This window comes from Symphalangus syndactylus, chromosome 5 (assembly GCF_028878055.3).
Source record: "Symphalangus syndactylus isolate Jambi chromosome 5, NHGRI_mSymSyn1-v2.1_pri, whole genome shotgun sequence".
Lineage (NCBI taxonomy): Eukaryota > Metazoa > Chordata > Mammalia > Primates > Hylobatidae > Symphalangus > Symphalangus syndactylus.
The window spans coordinates 86236910-86253806 of NC_072427.2; the positions used below are offsets into that span (position 1 = coordinate 86236910).

General features: G+C 48.9%; 1 protein-coding gene across 1 annotated transcript in view; it reads right to left on the reverse strand.

The window, feature by feature from the left end:
- The window catches only part of TRPM2 (transient receptor potential cation channel subfamily M member 2), a 90433-nt gene that overhangs the window by 44206 nt on the left and 29330 nt on the right, over nt 1-16897 (reverse strand). The window contains 5 exon segments of the mRNA XM_063640506.1: nt 822-951; nt 3099-3236; nt 4666-5019; nt 5266-5387; nt 13448-13550. Of these exon segments, the coding sequence (XP_063496576.1) occupies nt 822-951; nt 3099-3236; nt 4666-5019; nt 5266-5387; nt 13448-13550 (847 nt within the window).

Below are 16897 nucleotides of genomic sequence, written 5' to 3' on the forward strand. Positions count from 1 at the left end.
ACCTACTTCTACCCACTAGGAACAGCAGACAGCAAGAAGAATCCACTTCAACCCGCTGTGATCATGCATAGCAGACAGTGAGAAGAATCCACTTTGAGCCGCTGTGATTTCATCTCTGTCCCAACCAATCAGTACTCCCCACTGCCTGGCCCCCTACCCACCAAATTATCCTTAAAAAATCCCAGTCTCGCCAGGCATGGTGGCTCACGCCTGTAATCCCAGCACTTTGGAAGGCCGAGGTGGGCGGATCATCTGAGGTTAGGATTCGAGACCAGCCTACAAAAATTAGCCAGGTGTGGCGGCATGCACCTGTAATCCCAGCTACTCGGGAGGCTGAGACAGGAGAACCGCTTGAATCCAGAGAGCAGAGGGTGTAGTGAGCTGAGATTGTGCCACTGCACTCCAGCCTGGGCGACAGAGTGAGACTCCATCTCAAAAAAAAAAAAAAAAAAAAAGAGGGGGCTCCAAATGTTCAGGGAGACTGATTTGGGTGATGAAACTCCAGCATCCCATTCAGCTGGCTCTGTGAATTAAACTCTTTCTCTATTGCAATCTCGCTGTCTTAACAAATGGGCTCTATCTGAGCAGCAGGCAAGACGAACCCACTGGGTGGTTACAGGGCCGAGACTCTGGGATGAGGACCCCAGGGTGAGCGTGCAGGGCTGAGGCCCAGGGACAAAGACCCCAGGGTGAGGGCACATGGGACTGAGACCCAGGGACAGGAACTCCAGGTGAGGGTGTGCATGGCTGAGACCCAGGGACCCCAGTGAGGGCATGTATGGCTGAGCCATGGCCTGCAGCCCGTGCCCAGCGGAGCTCACCGATGGCTCTGTGCTCATACTCCTCCGCCAGCGCCAGCATCTCTTCCGAGCTGTCCGTGTCCTCCTCCTCCTTGGACAGCTCCTTCAGGATCTTGCTGCAGGCCAAGGCCGCTGCGATGCAGTCCTGGCTCTGGGGACCAGAGGAGCCACTGTGAGACTCTAAAAAGCCAGGCTCAACCCAGCCTGAGGAACCCAACACACTGCCCCAGGTGATGAAAACAAGGCCCGGGGACAGCGCAGGCCACTGGGCAATCACTGTGTGTGACCACATCTATACAGACAATTTAAGCCCTACCCCAGTCAATACACAACCTCTGATGGACCAGGCTCCTGCGTGGCCTGTGGGAGGGGTCTGCTTGCCCTGCAAAGCCTAACGGACAGCACATGCCCAGCACATGCACCAGCCCCCGTCAGAACCCGTGTGAGCTGTAGAGGGCGGCACCACCCGGCCTGTGTGTGCCCAGCGAGACTTGGCCCTGGACATAACCACAGAACCAGTTTTTTTTAGCAGAACTTTTAATTTAAAAATTCCTTTCCTGGGCCGGACACAGTGGCTCACTCCTGTAATCCCAGCATTTTGGGAGGCTGAGGCAGGCGGATCATGAGGTCAGGAGTTCGAGACCAGCCTGGCCAATATGGTGAAACCCCATCTCTTCTAAAATATAAAAAATTAACCAGGCGTGGTGGCACATGCCTGTTGTTCCAGTTACTCAGGAGGCTGAGGCAGGAGAATCGCTTGAACACGGGAGGCGGAGGTTGCAGTGAGCCGAGATCGTGCCACTGCACTCCAGCCTGGGCAACAGACCAAGACTCCGTCTTTAAAAAAAAAAAAAAAAAAAAATTCCTTTCCTGCCTAGAGCTAAGTTCTTTGTTCTCCACCTCCAGGTTCCCCAAGTCCTTCCCGGTGTCGGAGAGGCCCACACCCCTCCACAGCCTCCACACCCCTCCACAGCCTCCACACCCCTCCACACCCCTCCACACCCCTCCACAGCCTCCACACCCCTCCACACCCCTCCACACCCCTCCACAGCCTCCACACCCCTCCACACCCCTCCACACCCCTCCACACCCCTCCACAGCCTCCACACTCCTCCACACCCTTCCACACCCCTCCACACCCCTCCACAGCCTCCACGCCCCTCCACGCCCCTCCACACCCCTCCACGCCCCTCCACACCCCTCCACAGCCTCCACACCCCTCCACACCCCTCCACACCCCTCCACACCCCTCCACAGCCTCCACACCCCTCCACAGCCCTCCACACCCCTCCACAGCCTCCACACCCCTCCACAGCCTCCACGCCCCTCCACGCCCCTCCACACCCCTCCACGCCCCTCCACACCCCTCCACAGCCTCCACACCCCTCCACACCCCTCCACACCCCTCCACACCCCTCCACAGCCCTCCACACCCCTCCACACCCCTCCACAGCCTCCACACCCCTCCACACCCCTCCACACCCCTCCACAGCCTCCACACCCCTCCACAGCCTCCACACCCCTCCACACCCCTCCACACCCCTCCACACCCCTCCACAGCCTCCACACCCCTCCACAGCCTCCACACCCCTCCACAGCCTCCACACCCCTCCACACCCTCCACACCCCTCCACAGCCTCCACACCCCTCCACACCCCTCCACAGCCTCCACACCCCTCCACAGCCCTCCACACCCCTCCACACCCCTCCACAGCCTCCACACCCCTCCACACCCCTCCACACCCCTCCACAGCCTCCACACCCCTCCACAGCCTCCACACCCCTCCACACCCCTCCACACCCCTCCACAGCCTCCACACCCCTCCACAGCCTCCACACCCCTCCACAGCCTCCACACCCCTCCACACCCTCCACACCCCTCCACAGCCTCCACACCCCTCCACACCCCTCCACAGCCTCCACACCCCTCCACAGCCCTCCACACCCCTCCACACCCCTCCACAGCCTCCACACCCCTCCACACCCCTCCACACCCCTCCACAGCCTCCACACCCCTCCACAGCCTCCACACCCCTCCACACCCCTCCACACCCCTCCACACCCCTCCACAGCCTCCACACCCCTCCACAGCCTCCACACCCCTCCACACCCTCCACACCCCTCCACACCCCTCCACAGCCTCCACACCCCTCCACACCCTCCACACCCCTCCACACCCCTCCACAGCCTCCACACCCCTCCACAGCCTCCACAGCACTTGGCCTCAGGCTCCCCAGCCACGCTGCCCAGCTGGCCGCTGGCCTATAGCTGTGTCTGCTGAGAAGCTGGTCTTATTACCTGAGCCCAGATGATTCCTGCCAGCTCCTGACGGTTCTGGACGATGGCCCAAATGAGAAGGTCACGGATGGGGTCCACGGTGAAGGTCACATGGCCTGAGGAACGCTTGTAGAGGGACCGGAGGCTCACTCCCTGCACCTGGTGAGCAGTGGACTGTCAGAGCCCCAGCCGGGCCCCCCTGGCCCAGAGTCACCGGCGGAGCCTGTCTGAGGTGCAGGCCCTGACCCCAGCCCCGACCTTCTCAGGATCTCACTGTCCCTGGAGAACTACAACCTGCATTTTCAGCAACACCCTAGATCATTCTTATGCACACTGAAGTTTTTTAAAACACTGTTCTGGAGATATCTAGAAAGTGAAATACCCATCTAACTCCTTTACCAACATTTGTAGACTCTTGCTTCATGCCAGGCACTTCAAGGTTCCCCAGTCTTATCTGATAGCATCAAAGCTGCTTTCAACAAAGCAAAATTCTAGCACAGTGGAGTGTGTTAATAGGTCAGTGACTGTCTTCTCCCTGAGGGACTCTCCTGCAGTGTCTGTGGCAGAGAGGCCACTAGGAAAGATCTGCCAGGGGGGCAACAATGCTCACTCATGAGCAAGGACAGGGCACCTCACCCAGACCCAGCTCCCTACATGGCTAGGCTTTTCCCCGGACCAGGAAACGCGTACTCAGGTAGCTGGGAAACACTCCCCAGCAGTAGAAAAAAAACCGTCTCCCACATCACATACCGTACAAAACACACCTCAAGTGATCCTAGAAATTTCCTGAAGGTTTTTCATTATAAAGAAATGTGTTTTTCTTCCTAAACCACAGGTACAGATAAGCCTGAGCTTCTGCTTTGGGCCTTCCTAAGCATATTTCAACTGAGTGTCTTAAATAAACGCAGTGGACTTAAGAAGCACAGATTGTGAATGTATAAAACCAAGCCATACCCAGGCTGGCACAGTGGCTCATGCCTGTAATCCCAGCAATTTGGGGGGCCGAGGCGGGCGGATCACGAGGTCAGGAGATCGAGACCATCCTGGCTAACACAGTGAAACCCTGTCTCTACTAAAAATACAAAAAATTAGCCGGGCGTGGTGGTGGGCGCCTGTAGTCCCAGCTACTCGAGAGGCTGAGGCAGGAGAATGGCGTGAACCCGGGAGGCGGAGGTTGCAGTGAGCTGAGATCGTGCCACTGCAGTCCAGCCTGGGTGGCAGAGATCCTGTCTCAAAAAAATAAATAAATAAATAAAAGAAAAAGAAGAGGAAGTGGCACCAGAGACTTTTCTGTCTGTCATGTGAAGACACAGCAAGAGGGCAGCCACGTGCAAGCAGGAAGAGGCGCTGGCCAGAAGCCAGCCCTGCTCGTGCCTTAATCAGGGACTTTGGGCCTCCAGAATTTCGAGAAAATAAACTGGTAGTTTCTGCCCCGTCTGTGGAATTTTGTTACAGCAGCCCAAGCAGCCTAAGATAGAGCGTGTGTCTTTTCTAATAAAAATAAAAGCTAATTTTAGAAACAGAGAGCTCTAAGAACATAGTAGCCCGCGCGGGCGAGGCCAGGCTGGGCCCGGTTACCAGCACGCACGTTGAGCTTGATGTTGGGCATTGGCAGCAGGAGCCGCGGGCGGTCGCTGTGCCGGGGCCGGGGGTAAAGCGGCTGTGTGAAGTCCCCCAGCAGCTCCCGCAGCACCTGGGCCACGTGGTGCATCTGCAGGCGGGGCGCCGCGGGCGCGCAAGCCAGGCGCTCGGGCTCCTCCGCCAGCACCTTCTGCAGCTTGCTGTGGAATAGGCAGGAGGGCTCCAGGTTTTCGTACAGGTAGAGCAAGGTGTCCCACGTGACGAACTCCTTCAGCCGCACCCCGTTCTCCAGGAAGAGCTTCACAAACTCAGGCTTGTTGGAGATGAGTGCAGCTGTCATCGTGGGGTGCAGATCTGAAGGCTGAGAGCAAACACTGCGCGGTGATGGTTGCATCTGGTCATCACCCCACGTCATCCTGATCTCAAAGACCCTGGAGATGGGGGCTGCTGTTGTCCCCAACCTGGGGAGGATGAAAGCTGCCCAGGTCACCCACCCTCAAGGGAAGGGCTGGGATCCAGACAATGCGACCTTTGCCTGCCCTTGCTTCAGTGGTGCAATGCATGTGGGCCCAATGGGCCCCTCCACGGGGTGCTCTGGAAGACTTACCTTCCACTGCCACGCATCCGTGAAGATCTCACTGCGGGCAATGTCCACGCGATTCCATGCCACTGCCAATTTCAGCTGGTGGTCCCAGTTCTCGTGGCCAAAGTGGTCTTGGCTCCGTGAGGCTGCAGATGAACAGGTACACATTGGGCCTCGATCTGGGGCTCACAGCCATTTCCCTCCAGGGAAATGACGTCAGAGTCAGGGATGTGTCATGAGCCCTTGCCTCTCAACAATTCAAAGTGACAGGCGCAGCACCCAGTGACCTCCTCCCATACACACAGCCTTGCAAAAGCACATTCCATTTCAGGTCAGAATCAGTGAATCTTGGAGCTTTGGTCATCACGTCCACTCACCCCTGTTTCCCCCGCCCTCCTCCTGGCCATGCCCTGGCCCCTGAGCGACAGGTGGGCAGTGAGCAAGAGAAAGGCCTCCCTGTTTTAAGAAGACATAGGTCTCTGGAGGGCAGGCATCTTACACTAACATCCAAAACTCAGGACTCAGAAGCCATCACATTTCCTTTCCTGCCTCAACTGCCTGTAAATGTTCAACAGTAACAACCACCTCACTGGTTCTCAGGACAAGTTATTTTGCTCAAGTACTTTCTGTGCTCCCTTTCTGGTTTAACTTTTTAAAACATGGGTTGTTATTTGGGGAAAAAGAAAAAAGAACTTTGACCCTTACCTCACACCATACACAAGAATCAACCTGAAGCGGTTCATAGGCACAAACATAAAGGCTATGTCTACAAAGCTGCCATCAGAAAACAGAAGAAAATATCTGCAACCTTGGGATGGGCAGAGATCTCTTAGCTATGACACAAAGAACATGAACCATAAAGAAAAATTGATTAAATTGGCCAGGCGCAGTGGTTTACGCCTGTAATCCCAGCACTTTGGGACGCTGAGGTGGGCAGATCATGAGGTCAGGAGATCGAGACCATCCTGGCTAACACAGCAAAACCCCATCTCTACTAAAAATACAAAAAATTAGCCAGGTATGGTGGTGGACGCCTATAGTCCCAGCTACTTGGGAGGCTGAAGCAGAATGGCATGAACCCAGGAGGCGGAGCTTGCAATGATCCGAGATCACGCCACTGCACTCCAGCCCGGGCAACAGAGCGAGACTCCATCTCAAAAAAAAAAAAAAAAAAAAAAATTTAAGCCTCCTGCTCTTCAAAGACATCTTGAAGAAAATATGAAAGCAAACTACACACCATGAGAAAATAATATCTGACAAAGGATTTGTACCAGAATATACAAATAACTCTTAAAAATTGAAAACTGGAAGACAAGTAATAAAATAAAAATAGACAAGAGATCTGAAAGACATTTCAGAAGGAGGAGAGGCAAATGGCCAAAAAGTCCTTGAAATGATGCTCCACATCAGTAGTCCTCAGGGAAATGTAAATTCAAACCACAACGAGATGTCACTTCATACCCACTAGAATGGCTATAGTTTAAAAGACTGACAACACCAAGTGTGGGCAAGGATGTAGGGTAACGCTCATCCATTGCCAGCACACAGGAAAAAGAATGCAATCTTTTCAGAAAAGTTTGTCAGTTTTTTACAAAGTGAAACATACACTTACCATAAAGGCCAGTAATTCCACTCCTAGATATTGACCCAGGAGAAATGAAGACAAATAGCAGCTTTATTCATAATAGCCCCAAACTGGAAACAACCTAAATGCACACCAACAGATGAATGGAAAAACAACCTTTGGTGTATTCACACAATAGGATACTCCTTCACAGACAAAAAAGAACAAAGTTCTGACATACGCAACAACATGGATGAATCTCAAAAACAATGCACTGAGCAAAAGAAACAAGACATGAAAGAATGTATCATGTATGATTTCATTCATGTGAAGTTCTAAAATGGGCAAAACTAATCTAGAGTGACAGAAAGCAGACAGATGATTTCCAGAGCCAGGATGGAGGGAGGCTTAACTACAAAGGGCCATGAGGGAACATTCAGGGTAGGGGAGATGTCCTGTATGGAGACTGTGGTGGGTCACGGTGTCTAGGCTTGTTATACAGTACATTTAGAATTGGGGGAGCTTATTGTCTCTAAGCTGAACCTTCATAAAGTTGATATTTTAAAATTCATTATGTTTTTAAATTGTGGTAAAATACATGTAGCATAAAATTTACCATCTTAACTTTTTGGGTTGATTTGTTTTTGTTTTTGAGACAGGGTCTTACTCTGTCACCCAGGCTGGAGCACAGTGCTGTGATCATATTTATAATCATAAGGCTTATTGCAGCCTCAGCGTCCTGGGCTCAAGCAATCCTCCCAGCTCAGCCTCTTGAGTAACTAAGAGTACAGGCGTGCGCCATCACGCCTGGCTAGTTTTTTTAAATTTTTTGTAGTGACAGGGTTCTCTATGTTGCCTAGGCTGGGCTCAAGTGATCCTCCCACCTCAGCCTCCCAAAGTGCTGGGATTATAGGCACGAGCCAGCTCACCCAGCCAAATATTTTTAAGCGTACAGTTCACTGGTCTTAAGTACATTCATAATGTTGTGCAACCATCATCACTGTCCTTCTCCATATATCTTTTTATCTTGGAAACTAAAACTCTATCCCCATTAAACATTAACTCCCCATTCGCCTCTCCCCCAGACCCTGGCACCCACCATTCTACTTTCTGCCTCCATGAATTTGACTACTCCAGGGACCTCATGTAAGTGGAATCATATAGTATTTGTCCTTTTGTGACTGGCTTACTTCACTTAACATGTCTTCAAGGTTCATCCATGTTGCAGCATGTGTCAGAATTTCCTTCCTTTTTAAAGCTCAGTAATATTCCATTGTAGGAATAGACCACATTTTGCTTATCTATTTTTCTGTCAATGGACACTTGGGCTGCTTCCACTTTTTAGCTATTGTGGATAATGCAGCTATGAACGTGAGTACACAAATATCTCTTCCAGACCCTGCTTTAAATTTGGGGGTGGGGAGTGGCATATATGTCTAGAAGTGGAATAGCTGGATCATACAGGAATTGTATTTTTAAATATTTAAGGAACTGTCATCCTGTTTTCCACGGCAGCTACACCATGTTACATATCCACCAGCAGTGCACAAGGGTTCCAGTTTCTCCACACACTGGCCAACATTTGTGATTTTCTGTTCTTTTTTATAGTAGCTATCCTAATGTGTTTGAAATGATTATCTCTTAGTTTTGGTCTGCATTTCTCTAATGATTAGTGATGCTGAGCATCTTCTCATGTGCTTATTGGCCATTTGTATGTCTTCTTTACAGAAATGTCTATTTAAGTCCTTTGCCCATTTTTGAATTGTGTTGTTTTTTTATTGTTGAGTTATAGGAGTTCTCTATATGTTCTGGATACCAATCCCTTACCATATGTATGATTTGCAAATATTTTCTCCCATTCCATGGGTTGCCTTTTTACTCTGTTGATAATATCTTCTGATGAACAAAATTATTTAATTTTCATAAAGCCCAATTTATCTATTTTTTCTTTTGTTTCCTGTGCCTTAGGTGTCATGGCCAAAAAACCACTGCCAAATCCTTTGTCATGAAGTTTTTGCCCTGTGCTTTCTTCTAAGAGTTTAGGTCTTATATTCAGAAATCCTTGATCTACTTTGAGTTAGTTTTTGTATATGGTGTTAGGTAAGGGTCTAACTTGATTCTTTGACATGTGGATATCCAGGTTTTCCAGCATCATTTGTTGAAAAGACTGTCCCTCTCAATGATTTTTGCATTCCTGTCAAATATCATTTGACCATATATGTGAGGGTTTATTTTTGGGCTCACTATTCTATTCCATTGGTCTCCATATCTTTTTGGGATTTTTTTGAGACAGGCTCTTGCTCCGTTGCTCAGGCTGGAGTACAGTGGTACTACCATAGCTCACTGCAGCCCCAACCTTCTGGGCTCAAGTGATCCTCTCCCCTCAACCTCCCACGCAGCTGGGACTACAAGTATGAACCACCTTGCCCAGCTTTTATATTTTATAGAGACAGGGTTTCACCATGTTGCTTGGGCTGGTCTCAAACTCCTGAGCTCAAGCAATCAGCCCACTTTGGCCTCCCAAAGTGCTGGGATTACAGGCATGAGCCACCACACCCAGCCCTCTATGTCTTTCTTTACACCATTACCACACTGTTTTGATTACTATAGCTTTGTAGTGAGTTTAGAAATCAGAAAGTGTGAGTCTTCCATCTTTGTTCTTCCCTTTCAAAATTATTTTGGCTGTTTGGGATCCCTTTAGACTCCACATGAATTTTAGGATGGGCTTTCCTATTTCTGCAAAAAAAAAAAAAAATCACTGGGGTTTTGATAGGAATTGCATTGGATCTGTAGATTTCTTTGACTAGTATTGTCATCTTAACAATATTAAGGCTTCCAATTCATGAACATGGGATGTCTTTCCATTTATTTATGTCTTCTTTCATTTCTTTCAGCAATGTTTAACAGTTTTCATTGTACAAGTCTTTCACCCCCTTGGTTTAATTAATTACTCAGTATTTTTTTCCTTTTGATGCTACTGTAAATAGAATTGTTTTCACAATTTCCTTTTCTGATTATTCATTTTTAGTGTATAGAAATGCAGCAGATTTTTTTTTTTTTTTTTTTTGCAGGGAGTGAGGGGATGGAGTCTCGCTGTCACCCAGGCTGGAGTGCAGTGGCGTGATCTCAGCTTACTGCAAGCTCTGCCTCCTGGGTTCACACCATTCTCCTGCCTCAGCCTCCCGAGTAGCTGGGACTACAGGCGCTTGCCACCACATCCAGCTGATTTTTTGTATTTTTAGTAGAGACAGGGTTTCACTATGTTAGCCAGGATGGTCTCGATCTCCTGACTTTGTGATCCGCCCGCCTCAGCCTCCCAAAGTGCTGAGATTACAGGCGTGAGCCACCGCACCCAGCAAATGCAGAAGATTTTTGTGTATTGATTTTGTGTCCTGCTACTTTGCTGAATTCATTTCTTAGTTCAGGGGTATGTTGTGGAATCTTTATGGTTTTCTGCACAGAAAATTGATATGGTTAGGCTCTGTGTCCCCACCCAAATCTCATCTTGAATTATAATCCCTATGATCCCCATGTGTCAAGGGAGAGACCAGGTAGAGGTAGTTGGATTGTGGGGACGGTTTCCCCTATGCTGTTCTCATGATAGTAAGTTCTCATGAGATCTGATGGTTTTAGAAGGGGCTCTTCCTTCTTTATTTGGCACCTCTCCTTCCTGTCACCTTGTGAAGACAGTGCCTTTCTTCCCCTTCATCTTCCACCATGATTGTAAGTTTCCTGAGGCCTTCCAAGGCATGCTGAACTGTGAGTCAATTTAACCTCTTTCCTTTATAAATTACCCAGTCTTGGGCAGTTCTTTATAGCAGTGTGAAAATGGACAAATACGAAAATCATATCATCTGTGAACATAAATAATTCTACTTCTTCCTTCCCAATTTATAAGCTTTATTTCTTTTTCTTGTCTAATTGCTCTGGCTTGAACTTCCAGTGCAATGTTGAATAGAAGTGGTGAAAGTATGCATCCTTCCCTTATTTCTATCTTGGAGGAAAAGATTTCATTTGTTCTTATTTTTCTAATTACTTAAGCTGTAAAGTTAGGTTGTTGGTTTAAGATCTTATTTTTTAATGTAAGCTTTTATAGCTATAAATTTCTCCATTAGCACTGTTTTTGCTATGTCCCAGTCTTTCACCATTGAACATGATATTCGCTGGGAGTTTTTCATATATGGCTTTTATTACATCAAGGTAGTTTCCTTTTATTCCTAATTTGTTGAATGTTTTTCCATGAAAGGGTGTCAAATTTTGTCAAATGTATCAGTTGAGATAATCATGGTTTTTTCCCCATCATTCTGTTAATGTGGTGTATTGATTAATTTTCATATGTTGAACCATCCTTGCATTCCAGGAATAAATCTCATGTAGTCATAGTGTATAATCCTGTTAATGCTACTGAATTTTGTATGCTAATATTTTGTTGAGGAATTTTGTATCAATGTTCATAATGGATATTGGTCTGTAGTTTTCTTTTCTTGCAGCGTCTGTCTTTGGTATCAGAGTAATGCTGGCCTCAAAGAATGAATTAGGAAGTTTTCCTTCTTGAATTGTTGGGGAAAGTTTGAGAAGGATTGGTGTTAGTTCTTTAAACATTTGGTAGAATTCACCAGTAAAGCTATCAGCCTTAAAACTTTTGTGGGGAGATTTTTTATTACTGATTCAGTCTCCTTACTACTTATAGGTCTATTCAGACTTTTGATTTTTTTATGATTTAGTCTTGGTAGGTTTTGTGCTTCTAGAAATGTGTTCATTTCATCTAGTGCTATGGCCTGAATGTTTTCCCCAAAGTTCATGTGTTGTAAATGTAATCCCCAGTATAATAGTGTTGGGAGGTGGGGCCTAATAGAGGTGATCCATTACAGGGCAAAGCCTTCATGAATGGATTAATGTCTCATTTTGGGTGTGGGTTAGTTATTGCAAGAGTGGGCTTGTTATAAAAAGCAAGTTTAGCTCCCTCTTGCTTTTTTACTCTCTTTCATGCGTCTGTGTGCTCCCTTACCCTTCTGCCTTCCACTGGAAGGGCATGTGTGTGCTGCCATTCTGGAATGACACGAGGCAGGCCCTTGCCAGATGTTGGCCCCTCAATTTTGCCAGATGCTGACCATCCTCTGGGAATGCAAGGATGGTCAGTGATTGATCTATAGAGTACTAGTTAGTTTATAAAGTACTTAGTCTGTGGTATTCTGTTTTAGTCACATAAAACAGACTAACACATCTAGGTTATCCAACTTGTTGGCATACAATTGTTCACAGAATCCTTTTTATTTCTGTAGAGTCAGGAGTAATGTCCCTACTTTCATTTCTAATTTTAGTAATATGAATCTTCTTTCTTTTTTCTTAGTCTAGTTATCTAAACGTGTGTCAATTTTGTTGATCTTTTCAAATAACCAATTTTTTACCTTATTGATTTTCTCTGCAATTTTCTATTCTTTATGTCATTGATCTCTGCTCTAATCTTTACTATCTCCTTCATTCTGCTACTTTTGGATTTCATTTGTTCTTATTGTTCTAATTACTTAAGTTGTAAAGTTAGGTTGTTGGTTTAAGATCTTATTTTTTAATGTAAGCATTTATAACTATAAATTTCTCCATTAGCATTGTTTTTGCTATGTCCCATAAGCTTTGATATATTGTGCTTTTGTTTTCATTGGTTTCTTGATTTCCCTTTTGATTTCTTCTTTGATCCATTGGCTGTTTAAGGTAGCGTTGTTTAGTTTCCACAACTTGGTGAATTTTCCACTTTTACATCATTATTAATTCCTAAGTTCATCTTGTTGTCAGAGAAGATAATTTGTATATCTATCTTAAATCTATTGAGAGATAAATTAAGACTTAATCTGTGGTCTAATATGTAGTCTATCATCTCGCTGTTGGTGTGAGGTTTTATGCACAACATCAAGTCCTCGATAAGGGGAGTCTCAAATCAACACAGAAACAAGATGAAAGTCTGGCCTTTATCACAAAAGTTCCCTGCTGATCCCAGCCTGGGCCCACTCTGCTGAGCCCTTCAGAATCAGCCTGGGGCCTCCAACCCCGGAGGGTGAGAAGCCCAGCATCGGATGGGAGGAGCATATATAAGACCAAGGCTTCCCAGTGTCAGGTGCCAGCTGGGTAAGACAAGGAGGCATAAGCCTTCTCTCCTGTGGCATGAGAAGAGGACAGTGATGTTTGTGGCCTGAAGAAAGGGCCAGGCTAAGCAACAGAAGTTACACAGAAAGCCACTACAGCTCGAGTCCATCGCACCATTCCTGAGGCCCTGCTCTGCCTCTACACTCTTTCCTGCATCAGAGGCAGAGGAGCTAAAGTAGCCAGCAAGCAGGAAGTTGAGAGAGGCAACTTCCGCACTCTTTCTTTCCACCCTGAAGTTTTATGAGAAATTATGACCACCACAAAGGTAAAAATGACACAGGCTGCACTCGGATTCCAGTTACAAATAAAGGAGCTCATACCTCTAACATCAGGTGACAGGCAGGCGCCCACCTGCCCGTCGCCAGTTGCCCTCTGGCCAGGGTTTCTGACCAAGGAGGAATATTCTGGTTCCCAGAATCATGGCGCTTCAAGACTAGAACTCAGGGTCCTCAGAGCCCACATTCTGGCCTCCACCCCATTGCCCCCACGTTCCCTGACCCTCACCTTTCAGCAAGGCCTGCAGGATGGCCACATCCACGTCCTGCTGACCATCCTTGCCTTCCCGGAAGACAGTCAGCAGCTGCCGCCTCCGGACGATATCTTGGATCTGCAACAAGCATTTTCTAAGTGAGACACAGTGACTCCTGAACCCCTGCCTCCTCCAGGACACATAGAATTGAGGCCCTGGACACGGCCAGAGCCCTGGGTCCTGTCTGCCCTTGTGGCCAGGACACCACCACATCTCCTCTTGCCTTAGATGGTGCAGATGAAGATCTATGGGGACCAAATACACCATGTTTGTGAGAATCTGTTGGGTGGAAAACACAACCCAAGGGCAACGGATCTTCACCCTGACGATAGTGCAGCTTCATGCGAGGCTGCTCCTCCTAGCCTTCCTGCTAAGCCCAGGCCACTCCTCACCACTTGCCTACCTGCCTATCTATCTGTCTACTTATCTATCTATCTGTCAATCGATAAATCGATCTATCTATCTATGCATCTATCCATCTATCTATATATCTACCTAATCTGATCTATCTATCCATCTATGCATCTATCCATCTATCTATCTACATAATCTATCTATAAATCTGTCTATCCATCCATGTATATATCTATCCATCCGTGTGTGTTTCACCTATGTATATATGTATGTATCTGTCTACCTATCCATCTATCCATGTATCCATCTATCCATCCACATGTATCTATTGTTAGCTATCCATGCATCCATTCATCTTTCCATCCATCCATACACACACCCACCTACCAACCATTCATCCATCCACTTATCTTTCTATCTACCTCCCACCCACTATCTATCTATCATCTATCTATCTATCTATCATATCAATTCATTCATCTTTTTTTTTTTTTTTGAGACAGACTTTTTGCTCTGCTGCCCAGGCTGGAGTGCAGTGACACGATCTTGGGTCACTGCAACCTCTGCCTCCTGACTTCAAGCAATTCTCCTGCCTCAGCCTCCCAAGTAGCTGGGATTACAGGTGCCCACCACCATGCCTGGATAATGTTTGTATTTTTAGTACAGATGTGGTTGGCCAGGCTGGTCTCAAACTCCTGACCTCAGGTGATCCACCTGCCTCAGCCTCCCAAAGTGCTGAGATTACAAGTGTGAGCCACTGTGCCCAGTCCATCCATTTTATCACCTATCTGTCTATCTATCCATACATCCATACATCCATCTAATCTACCTATCATCTAGCTACCCATCTATCCATCCATCCATCCATCCACATGCCCACCTACCCACCTACCATCCATCCATCCATCTATTCATCCATCCATCTTTCCATCCATCCATCCACACACCCACCCATCATCCATCCATCTATCTACCACCCACCCACCATCCATCCATCCATCATGGCGTCCCTAGCAGGTATGTCTACTACAGTTACTCCTCCTTGAAGCGCCTTCCCCCTGTGTCCAGGGCGGGCAACTCCACAAACGCATCTTCCCATGGCTCCCATTACTCCCAAAGTAAGCCTCAGCCTTGTCCCTCAGGCTCCCCAGGCCAGCCACACCTGGCTTCCCCTGCTTCTCTCCTCGTCCCCAGCCTGGCCCCGTTGCCTCCACATAGACTCTGCCCTCACCTGGAGGGCTCCTCACACTCCATCTCCATGCCTAAGACCTCAACGGTGCCCCATCCCTCGGGGTCCAGCTTTCATGACCACTCCAAAACACATCCTGGGCTCCCTGGCAAACTCCACCCTCTTCCAGCAGCCAAAGGTCTCCTGGCTTTCAGCACCCCCATCCTCATAGGGTAAAGCAGCTCCCAGCGTCTGAGCCTGTAAAAGTCTCCTGGACTTCAGCCTGCCCTGTCCTCATAGGGTGAAGCAGCTCCTAGCGTCTGAGCCCATATGGACACCAGGGCCCCGTTTCCTCATCTGAGTCGAGCACTCAGTACCCCTACCTGACAGATGAGAAAGGCAAGGCTGAACGAAGGTGGGCAACTTCTTCCTGGCCACAGCTGTGAGCCCCTGCAGGGAGGTCCCTGGGCCCCTCTGACGGGGCCGCCCACCAGCGGCAGCACCAGAGGGTGGCTCTGCAACTCCTCCCCAGTGTAGACGGACAATCCGAGAAGGCGTGTTAAAGGAGTGCACTGACCCCGGCTGTGTGGCTGGGCCCCTCCCCACTGACCCTGCTGAGGCCTGACGGCTGTGTATGAAAGCACCACTTTCAGGGCCTTGGCTTGGCTATGGAGAGTGCATTAAAAACAAGCACCTTTCAACAACAGCAGATTAAACTCAGTTCTGAGAGTTGCCTGAATAATTTATCAACCAGCAGAGAAAGGGCTCCAGGGCCCGCCTGACAAGTCCTAGTGGCACCGGGAAGGTCAGAAAGCCACCCTGACGTCGGGAGCTGAGGAGCCGCTCACAGCCGGACCGCGATGTTTTCACAAACCGATCTGACGCTTGCAGCTACATCACGTTATTCTCCTGCCGGACAAAAACGCTCTCAGAAGACATCTGTGCATGGAGAGGCTGAGGCAGGAGAATGGCGTGAACCCGGGAGGCGGAGCTTGCAGTGAGCCGAGATTGCGCCACTGCACTCCAGCCTGGGTGACAGAGCGAGACTCCGTCTCACAAAAAAAAAAAAAAAAAAAAAAGAAGAAGACATCTGTGCAGAACAAGGTCACTCTGAGACCATCACAAAGCACAGAAGGAAACAAGGTCACTGTGCCACCCACAAATCACCAGTCACAGAAACTCTGCTTCTGGATCGGCCAACGGGGCCAAGACCTCCACCCAGCCCTTCCGACACCCGTGGTTCCTGAGGTTGCCCATTTTTAATCCCCTCTCCACAGGCCCAATCTGGCCAAATACGTGTGTCCCTGTGGCCTGCAGCTGGGGGTCACCACTGCCCACAGAGCCCAAATTAAACACAGTGGGAGCCGTGGAAAGCACATGTCAGCCACTCTGAACCTGGGGATGTCCAGGGTCTGCAGGAAAGACACAGACAGAGGGCTCCGCCGGCCCCGGCTTGCTGGGAAACTGAGGATGAAAAGGCCCCAGTGCCAGCCCCTGCAAAGAATCCTCCAAGAATTGAGTCAGGTGACCCTGGAACCAGCAGGTACAGGGAGGGGAGGGACTCTCCTCTGGAGGCCGCCCCCCCCCGGTCAAGGGCTTGGTGGGGTGGCCAGGGCTGACCCACCACGGCCCTTCACAACTGACCCCCTCTGGAGGCTGGGATCATGGCAGGGGCCGCTCAAAATCTACCCCTGGACTGGGGCAATGGCCCCTCCTGAGGCCACTCTACATGACTTAATTCACCTGTGAGGCTATGATCTGGAATGGACCCCGCCACCCACAGCCATTACTCAGCAGCTGCCCTGCTGCCCGACTCAGCTGAGGCCTCCCCAGCACCTGCCTCCCACCCTCCAATCCAGCAGACCCTTTTCACAGCACCACTGAGCCCAGCAGTGTTCCCAGC